The sequence below is a fragment of the Polistes canadensis genome, unplaced genomic scaffold, assembly GCF_001313835.1.
Source record: "Polistes canadensis isolate GaletaPanama2010 unplaced genomic scaffold, ASM131383v1 scaffold_57, whole genome shotgun sequence".
Taxonomy (NCBI): domain Eukaryota; kingdom Metazoa; phylum Arthropoda; class Insecta; order Hymenoptera; family Vespidae; genus Polistes; species Polistes canadensis.
Genome location: NW_014569604.1, coordinates 391431 through 400763, shown reverse-complemented (window position 1 = coordinate 400763; position 9333 = coordinate 391431). Strand labels below are relative to the sequence as shown.

Here is a 9333-nt window from a genome sequence, read left to right as displayed (position 1 = left end):
TATTAGCTTTCCGCAAAACTTGGCCTAATTTTTCTATATTCGACGTACATAGATACATACATATATGCATACATACATATATACATATATACATACATTTAACAATAATTGATTTTTCATGTAGAGGAACTACAAAAATATGAATTTTTTTTAACAATGAATTTAATATTAGCTTATTTCTTAAAATATTATGTTGTTCCAATAAAAGTTGTATAGTAACTTTTCAAATCTTCATTACAATATAATAATATAATGAATTTATATGTAGTTTTATTTAAAATAGTATAAATATTAGTGAATTATATCAAATAATATAAATATTTTTATTGTAGATCTTCGTAGTATATACGTACGATTCTTACACTCGATGTAATCGATCATTATCGAGACTATGAGCGCTATCTAGTGGTGCCGCCAAGTATTTGAATAATAACTAGTATTGTGTGTGTGTACGTCATACTTGAATGTTTGCAGTGTTGCATACTTTCAGGCGCTGCATCGAGTATGCAAAGAAATTTGCAATCTAGGGAAAATCAATAAAATCAAAAAATATTTAATAAGCTCTCACACGTTATGCATATGTACATATATATGTATATATGCATTTAAATAAACTTTGTAAATTTTAGCACTAATAATAAATATATTGACGCACTATGTATGTATGTACAATAATGTAGAATAAAATGTCAATAACGAAAATTTTACAGATGGCGTTATTCTTGTGATAGTGAGGGAAGCATCAAGAAGATACAGTTAGTAAGAGTAAGAGAAGAAATTTTGTGAGACAGAAAATTAGTTTAAATATCGAACATTGTTATTTTCCAATTATCCACAATGATGACATCAGAAGAAAAAACGGAAAATCTGTTAGAAGAAAAAACTAAGGAAGATACAGCTATCTTGGAAATAAGTACAGTGAAAATGGGTGGAATTGTTAAGCAAGAAAGTCGCGATGCCGATTTTTTCTCTAATTGCAGTACTTCAATGGATGACTCTGTGGTAAATACGTGTAGTATTAAAAATATTAAAAGAAACTTATAATTTAAAGAAAGAGAGAGAGAGAGACTATTTTAAAAAGTAGTAGTTTCTCATTGATTTTTCTTTAGACCATAAAGAATTTAAAATATAACTTATATAATAAGAATAATATTTAATCATATAAATATAATAATATCGATGAATACAACTTTTTGGATTGTATCTAAAATTGCATGATATCTTAATAAAAAAGTCAAAATTCATTTAAAATTTTGATTTTTCAGATTGCATCTCCATCTATTGACAGTTTTTCTACAATACCAGAACAAGATATATCTGATTTTCAAATGGATTTAAAGGATTTAAAAGTTAAAGTAGATAATCCACAAAAACATGTTGAAACATTGGAAACTTACATTACATTTCGTATAACAACTAGAGTAAGTTAAATAGTATTTAAAAAAGTATACTCGATTTTAATTTTCTATAATTCAGTGAATAATACAGTAAAATATTATAATATTATTATATATTACAGGTCACACGTCCGGAATATGAAAATGGTGAATATGTAGTCTGTAGACGTTATAATGACTTTATTTGGTTACGTCAAAAATTAGTAGATTCTTATCCAACGCATATTATTCCTGTAAGTTTTTATAGAACGAATAACATTAATATTTTTTTAATTATTGAATTAAATTTTGAAAAGAGTTCAATATATTTACCTTTTCTTTTTTTGTAGCCTTTACCAGGAAAACATACATTATTGGCTCAATTAGATCGGTATTCTAAAGAATTTATTATAGCACGTATGAAACTTCTACAAATATTTCTTAATAGGGTTATTAATCATCCTATTCTCAGTTATGATAAGAACTTACACATTTTTTTGACTACTAAACCAGCTGTACGTAGACATATATAATATATAAATCTACTAAGAATTTTTAATACAATACTAATGCTTCATGCTTTATCCATATTTATACAGGAATTTCTTATTCATCGTAAAAATCGAGGAAATATGCTTGTTAAAATGACAGATTCTTTACAAAATATTACTACCATAAATACCATGAAACAACATTTACCTGAGTTTGAACAAGTTCGTGATTATTGTACATCTCTAAGTCAAAAATTATCTACTATAGATAGAATTCATCATCGTATACACAAGGAAAGGCAAGGTATGAACTGGAATGTAGATTAGTAATATCGTCATTTTAAATATTATAGATTTTTATTTCATATATATATATGTCGTATTCATTTTTATTGTTACTAATATTCCAGATTATCTGCTTGAATTGCGTCAATTACATCCAATATTTACTTTGTGGGCTACTTCCGAACCAGAATTAGCTCCAATTTTGTTGGCAATTGCTAAAGCAATAGAATGCATTGCTATGGCTCAAAGAAAACTTGTAGAGAATGTACCGAACGCAGAACGTGAATATGTAACATATATAGATGCAGTAAAAAATGCCCTAAGCAGAAGAGATTCAATGCAAATTGAATATGAAATGATTATTGACGAATTAGCAAAAAGAAGAATTGAAAAAGATCAGGTACGCGTCAATACTATAAATATTAACTCATGTAACTAATAACATGAAATCGTGTTAATTCCAATATTATAATAATTTCATGATTATTATTTTTTGTATTGACGTAGTTACTGAATATTACAAGTGGCATATCCTCAACACAAAGTTGGAGTGGGTCACTTTGGAAAGCAGAAACTCGCGATGAAAAATTAGAAAAATTAGGACAAGTGATTCCACGTTTAGAAAAACAGGTGGAGTTGCTTCAAGATCGTGTTGGTTGCGCTAATGAGAATTTACGTAGCGATATTCAAAGGTGGAATACCGAAAAACAAGCAGACTTAAAAAGTATGTTAATCACAATGGCAGATCAACAAATACAACATTATCAACAGTGCATGAATGCATGGGAGGAAGTTCTTGTTGCACTTAAGCTCGATGGTATAGGTTCTGATATTACTTTAGGAGTATCTATTAAAATACCTGTATAGATTCATGATAAATCATATATTGTCATTTGAAGTATTAAAAAATATCTATATAAATATTAAAATAAGAATTTATCATAATTTAAAAAAAAAAAAATAATAATGTTATTGTAGTTACATTTCCATATTTATTAGTATCAGTGTTATTGTTCAGGAATAATTAATTGTCCAAGTTTTTATTGCAATCTAAATGATATTTATGCGTTAATTGACTTTACTAAATTTAAGTATGTTATAAAAAAAGTATAATTATAGAGTGCAGATATATTTTCTTAAATATCTGTTAAAAAAGAACACGAAAAATTGAAATTCGCCTTTAAAGATTATTGATCCGAATACTACCTAAAAATATGACTTAATGATATAAACGAAATTCTAAAAAAATAATTTTACATAACGGTATCTTTACAATTGCTTAATTGTAAAATTTTGTACTAGATTACACTTAATTACAGATACAAACTTTATTTTTATTTATTACACTGTAGTAATTATTCATCTGTCTAAATATTTATTGGTAATTAAAATCGAACCTCGAGAATAACTCTTTAATTATTTTATTGTAATATTGAATATGTTATTAAATTATATACAAGTAAAATGAGCTATATCACATTATATTTGTATAATAATAAATAATTTTTAATGGCGGGCTTCACTCATTTTTTATTTTCTTTAATTAAAAAAGTAAAAAGAAGCACATATTGTATATTTTCACTTTTTAAATATTTCAAAAAAATACATACTTATTATATATATTTAAATTATAAAAAATCTTGTTAGTCATTTGAAATGTTTTCTTGTTGACTAATTGTGATAATTATATTTATTGCTAGTACATATTACCTTTTTTTTGTATGTACGTGTAGTCCATTTCAATAAACATATATACAAAAAATGAAAGAGAAACAAAAAAAAGTAAAAATAACAAAATAAAAGCTGCAAGTAAGCTGTACCTTTCAAAATTAAGTTACTGAAATAAACTGAATTGAAATAATTTTGTTATGAGTAAACTTATAAACAACAAAAAACATAAAATATTCTGAAAGACAAATGTTTGGATACTATTAGTAATAAAAATATACAATTCTAGTAATTCTGATTGCAATATTACTTTGGGACCAAATATTATCAAAAAATTACTTTTTCATTGCTCTGTTAATTTAAATAACATACAATGTATTTATTAAGAATGAAATAAATTGTGTACCTGAAACATAGGTCATTTATAGCATGGATTTTAAATACAATTTACAAATTGGTGCAAATGTTTGTAAACTTCGTTGTCTTATTACATAAATTCTTACTTTATACTAATTAAGTTGTGGATAAATCACACAACAGCATAAATTTATGTACTAATCTCACAAAGTAAATAGATATCTATACAATTTATAATAATATACTTGCTATTATTTTTAATCGTGTTTATATAACAAATAATTCCTCTTTCGAAAGAATATTTATAGTAATTTATATGTTGTAAGTTTACATACAATCATAATATTATGTACGTTCCCTTAATCAATATAGAAATCACAAGTTTACGTTAATAAATAAATTATTGTTTGCAGCATGTCGTTACTTGATATTTTCTCATTCTGTTAATGGATAATTCGTTATTGGAGTAAGATAAAATTCCACCAGATTATCTAAATCATTGAGTCTTAATATAGATTCACCTGTAATTTATTTAATACATTTTTTTTCATGAGTCATATAAATCATTAACTTCTATAAAATTACTAACCAGCTAAAGTCATTTCATTATGAAGGAAGCGAACAGTATGAGCATATGGCTGTTGAATTTTCTCTCTCAATTGTGGTGCTAATCGTCTCGTCGGATTCCACAATGAACCGTTTTTCAAGGAATCCAATTTCACTTCTTCCATTGGCAATACATCAGTTATTCTATATTCACTTGAATCTATATTCCATGTAAACTTACATCCAACTTCGTATTGTTTTCTTTCTTGAGTGCTAGAAATGTTTATACCTTATTGAAATAATACAAGTGGAAAAAAAGAAATTGATATAAAAAATAAATGGACCTACCATTGTGTTTGATTACATAATTCACTAGCTTGAATTTTCATGATAAGTAAACAAATAATATCACCACTAAGAGCACATATATCAATTATTTCAATGTCATAATCACTACAATGCCAATATTTCTTATTGAATCTTGTACAAATCCAATCTGCAATGTGATGAGAAAATGTCTCAATATCAAAACTTAACTGGTTTATAGACACGTAAGGTACTGCCTGAAAATTTATTATTTTCATAATTGTAGACAGTTGTAATGCTTTAATACTTTTTATTGAAATATAATTTTACCAATTTTTCTGCTTTACTGTTGCTGATCATTTGCATTTGTACATATCCAGAGCCATGAACATGCATTGGAAGCACACATTGATAACTGACGTATCCTCCAGTTTCTTCATCTACAAAAATTAAATTATTAAACAATTACTTTATACAATACAATCGTTCATTTTAGCATACCTTCAACATCAGTAATAACAGATATCATTTCATCATCCAATTCTATATAACTTCTTCTAAAATGTGCAGTACATTTTATATAAGGATATTGTAAATTAATTTTAGGAACCAATGGTGAATTTGAACCAAATTTTCCAAATCGATCTCTCTGTACACTTCCATTTGATAATTGATTTTGATTCAGAGGACGTAATACATTTTTTTCATCTATTGTACAAAACATAAAGATTAATTGATACATTACATTGACAGTTAAAAATGATTAAGTAATAATACATCAATTTACTTGTTTCAACAGGTGATTGATCATTGGTTAGAATATCTTGAGGTGCATTGAATTCATCAGTCTCACTTTGATCAGAATCTACCCAATGCCGTTTACCATTAGACAATACAGGTGACATTGTTGGAGAGGAAGATATTTGATGAATGGAACAGGCACGATGTTTGAATTGGTCACGTATGTGTTTAAAAGGAACTATATTTTCTGCGTCTTCTATTTCATCACAAAATTCATATTTTTTATCTGCGAGCCTGCGTTTTCTGAATGAGCTTAACTTTTCACAAGTTTCTTGTGCTTCATCAGTAAATTCATATGCTTTTTCTGCTTCAAGAATAAGTTTATGCGTAGCTCTAGTCTTAGATTGTGTTGAGTTAATAATTGGAGGAGGAGAGTGCATGTTTGTTTGTTTACGTGGAGTAGGATGATGAAGAAATCTTGTTGTGGGAGGTGACATCAAACGGGAAGAATGTGATGAAGATGGACTTATAGAAATGGAATGAAGCGGAGAACTTATAGAAGTTACATTGTTATCTTGTGAAGCACCAGGTTGTGGAGAATTAGCTCGCTGATTACGTATATTCTTTGATACTCCTGTACTTTTATGACTAGATTCCGAATTACGCGTCCTTAAAATATCTGAAGGTGGTGTAAAAATAGGCGATGACCACGCCATAGCTCTGAGATCAGGAGGAAGCCTTTGGGGTGTTGATCTTGGAGAACACGATGGATGCTTCACTAAAGTTATTAAATCACTACCAATATTAAGTTCTTGAGACATGTCTTCACAGAAGTCCTGTAATATTTTATCTCTAACCGATATAGCTTGTTGTTCGATGCGAGAAACAGGACTTTGATTTTGACACTTACATTCAATGGTATCTGAACACTCACATAATTTAATACTTAAAGCATCAGTAGATTTACTTATATCACAGACACAGTTGCTTTGATTACTGCTTGAGGTATTTAATGGTAATTCACGTCCTAATCTATCATCTAACTTATTCAACTCATCTATAAAGTCATGATCAATAGAAGGCTCCAATCGAGGAGACTTATTAATCGAACACTCTAATGTACCTACTTTGTCATGGGAATTTCCATAAGATTCTGTCTTTGAATAATCTATCTCTTCAATATCACTCATCTCTAGTGGCACAGTATCTGGAACTACAGTATCTTGTTTATCGAATGTCTTCTGATTTTTGTGCTTTGGAATATCCAAATCTACCCTAAGCACATGTAAAAAATTTCCTGTATTAACCACTACATAATTCCAATAATTTAAACACACAGAAGCTCGAAATTTTGGGTATGGTGACATAACTTCATATGATGTGTGCACAGTAAGTCCATGTTGCAAACAGTTGCAGCGTACACATCCATCCCAATTTTCAGCTAAGTCTGTAGAATATAAAAGCACATTTTTTACGTACATTCAACAAGACATGAAAGATAATTTTTTACCTTCTCCTTCTTCTTCGTATGATGCAGCAACTTTCAAACAATCTCTACAGTTATCAAGAGAAGGTACTGTAGTTATTGTTAAATATGCTCTGTCCGTTGGTTGTAGATGTAACCAATGATGACTACAAATATATTATTAATCTCAATAAATTGCACAGAAAAAGGAAAAACAATATAAACAAAAAAAATATAAATTAAAACTTACCAAAGACCATGTATTACTAATTTATTTCGTTCCATTGGCCATTGCGATATTACTATATTAAGTTCTCTATGGATAGAATAATTTCCAAAAAGTGTAACTTCTGACACTTTACGAGCCAAACGATTTGGTGTGAATGCCCACCAATGTAACAAATACTTATACAAAGATGTATTATCACTAACATCCAACATATATGTATATGTTAACAAAAATTGACCACATTGTGTCAATCCCATAACGATGTGCCTTTAATCAAATCAATCTTAATTACTTATACTTTATATTATATTTTAATTATACAACATAACTTGTTTTAAACATTGTATTGAATATATACCCTGCCTCGAGAGCTGATTTTGGGATGACATGCAAAAGTGGCAAGTGTCTCCAAGAGGGTACAGTTGCAAACAGTCTTTCTTCAGAAGCATAGCTGTGTAATGACAAACTACCTCTGATCTGTAAAAATATGTATTGAGTCATTCGTTTTTTATATATACTTCAAAAAGAAATATTACACACAGATCATGTATATAATACTTTATAATTTGGAAAAAGAAAATTCAAATACAAACATACAAAGTCTAATATCATTCAAAAAAAGATTTTCTTCAGGAGCATAGTTATGCGATGGCAAACAACTTCTGATCTATAAAGAAATGTTTTGAGATATTTATTTTTCTATATTTTTCAAGAAGAAATGAAATATCGTACACAGATCATATATATAATATTTGATAGTTTGGAAAAAGAAATTTCAAATAAAAACATATAATATTTAATGTCATTCAAAAAACTGTACAAATTAAAATTAATTAATATCTCACGAATGTTTCAGCTCTAACAATATCTCATTATTTGATGTTAGATTTTTATAAGTAAAAATGCATCACAAAATTTTCATATCTGTCAATCATAGCAATGCACAAAAAAATTTAAAGGTTAAGATACCTACTTCTCTCATAAATAATTTTTGCAAGAAATGTATTTTACTTCGACGATGAGACAAACGAGGTTTTTGACCAACGATAACGCATTCTGATTTTTCGGACATAATATCAGAGAAACTTTCAATACAACAATCTGAGGTAGTGTCGGAAGACCATGCGTCCGCCATTTTTAAATAACCTTTATCAACGTTGTGCGCAAGTTTCGAAAAATAAATTTGCTTGTATCGATGCACATCTGAATATTTGTATTCTTTCTTGTGTCCTGAGGAAGAGAATGCTTTTTTTAAATTATTACTTAACTTTTATGATTTACTGCATAACTAATAGAATTATTTAACTTCTATGATTTATATTTTACATAAGGGAACGTATATCTGCATTGGGAATGTTTAATCCAATTTTCAATGAAGAATTACAATTAAAATATTCAATTATCAATTGCAATTATAAATTTTTACTTACACTACTGTAAGTCATATAGTTCAATTAAATGAATGATTAAGTATTGAAGTTCTAGTTATGGTGAAATTAATGTTCTTTTTTATACATAGTATATATATATATTTTTTTTTCTTTTTTAATTGTTTCCTTATCACTATTCAAAAATTGACCAAGATGATAAGCGAGATGAAAATAATTCTACGAGATGGTTAATCAATGATCCTGTTTTGTAATTAGAAATAAAATCAAACGATTCAATGATTACAGTGTATCTGTAAAGTATTTAATCTATGATTTATGGTGTATCTACGAAAAAAATAGTCAATGATTAAAATTTGCCATTGCCGAATAATTTCACAGTATTTCGCGAATTGTTGACCAACTAATCAACTAATCTGTAAAATTATTTTCATTTTGTTTTAATTGATAATTAAGTATTTCTATTACAATCCCCAATTAT

At 27.7% G+C, this 9333-nt stretch overlaps 3 protein-coding genes across 7 annotated transcripts in view; 1 reads left to right on the top strand and 2 right to left on the bottom strand.

Moving 5' to 3' along the window:
• LOC106785807 (DNA-binding protein RFX2) overlaps positions 1 to 455 on the bottom strand; it is a 10797-nt gene extending 10342 nt beyond the window's left edge. The window contains exon 1 of the mRNA XM_014746545.1: positions 354 to 455. The gene's annotated coding sequence lies outside the window, so the exon portion shown is untranslated. The remainder of the gene's footprint in view (positions 1 to 353) is intronic.
• Positions 456 to 485: 30 nt separating this feature from the next.
• Positions 486 to 3081, top strand: LOC106785810 (sorting nexin-30-like). 3 transcript variants are annotated; one of them, XM_014746551.1, is made up of 8 exons: positions 486 to 502; positions 711 to 1002; positions 1266 to 1421; positions 1520 to 1630; positions 1727 to 1891; positions 1976 to 2171; positions 2278 to 2552; positions 2660 to 3081. In XM_014746551.1, exons 2-8 carry the CDS (start codon positions 838 to 840, stop codon positions 3017 to 3019), a joined length of 1428 nt encoding a protein of 475 aa, XP_014602037.1. In that variant the 5' UTR covers positions 486 to 502; positions 711 to 837; the 3' UTR covers positions 3020 to 3081. The 3 variants fall into 3 exon arrangements, with proteins under 3 accessions (XP_014602037.1, XP_014602035.1, XP_014602034.1); XM_014746549.1 differs by lacking the exon at positions 486 to 502 and adding an exon at positions 602 to 618; XM_014746548.1 differs by lacking the exon at positions 486 to 502 and having other exon boundaries at positions 694 to 1002.
• A 1099-nt stretch (positions 3082 to 4180) lies between these two features.
• LOC106785805 lies at positions 4181 to 9146 on the bottom strand. Of its 3 annotated transcripts, none has more exons than XM_014746541.1 (11): positions 8895 to 9146; positions 8438 to 8694; positions 7823 to 7941; positions 7486 to 7731; positions 7281 to 7402; positions 5817 to 7217; positions 5531 to 5737; positions 5360 to 5469; positions 5072 to 5286; positions 4767 to 4996; positions 4181 to 4698 (listed from the first exon to the last, which is right to left on the bottom strand). In XM_014746541.1, the coding sequence occupies exons 2-11, from the start codon at positions 8597 to 8599 to the stop codon at positions 4613 to 4615; spliced, it is 2898 nt and encodes a 965-aa protein (XP_014602027.1). In that variant the 5' UTR covers positions 8600 to 8694; positions 8895 to 9146; the 3' UTR covers positions 4181 to 4612. The 3 variants fall into 3 exon arrangements, with proteins under 3 accessions (XP_014602027.1, XP_014602029.1, XP_014602028.1); XM_014746543.1 differs by having other exon boundaries at positions 4181 to 4668; XM_014746542.1 differs by lacking the exon at positions 8895 to 9146 and having other exon boundaries at positions 8438 to 8785.
• Positions 9147 to 9333: the final 187 nt, after the last annotated feature.

Coding starts and splice junctions, on each gene's coding strand:
- LOC106785810 (XM_014746551.1), top strand. CDS start 838: ATGATGACATCAGAAGAAAAAACGGAAAATCTGTTAGAAGAAAAAACT. Junction 1,422..1,519: donor CATTTCGTATAACAACTAGA/GTAAGTTAAATA, acceptor TATATATTACAG/GTCACACGTCCGGAATATGA. Junction 2,172..2,277: donor TATACACAAGGAAAGGCAAG/GTATGAACTGGA, acceptor CTAATATTCCAG/ATTATCTGCTTGAATTGCGT.
- LOC106785805 (XM_014746541.1), bottom strand. CDS start 8,599: ATGGCGGACGCATGGTCTTCCGACACTACCTCAGATTGTTGTATTGAA. Junction 7,732..7,822: donor AAATCAGCTCTCGAGGCAGG/GTATATATTCAA, acceptor ATTTGATTAAAG/GCACATCGTTATGGGATTGA. Junction 5,738..5,816: donor TCAATCACCTGTTGAAACAA/GTAAATTGATGT, acceptor TTTGTACAATAG/ATGAAAAAAATGTATTACGT.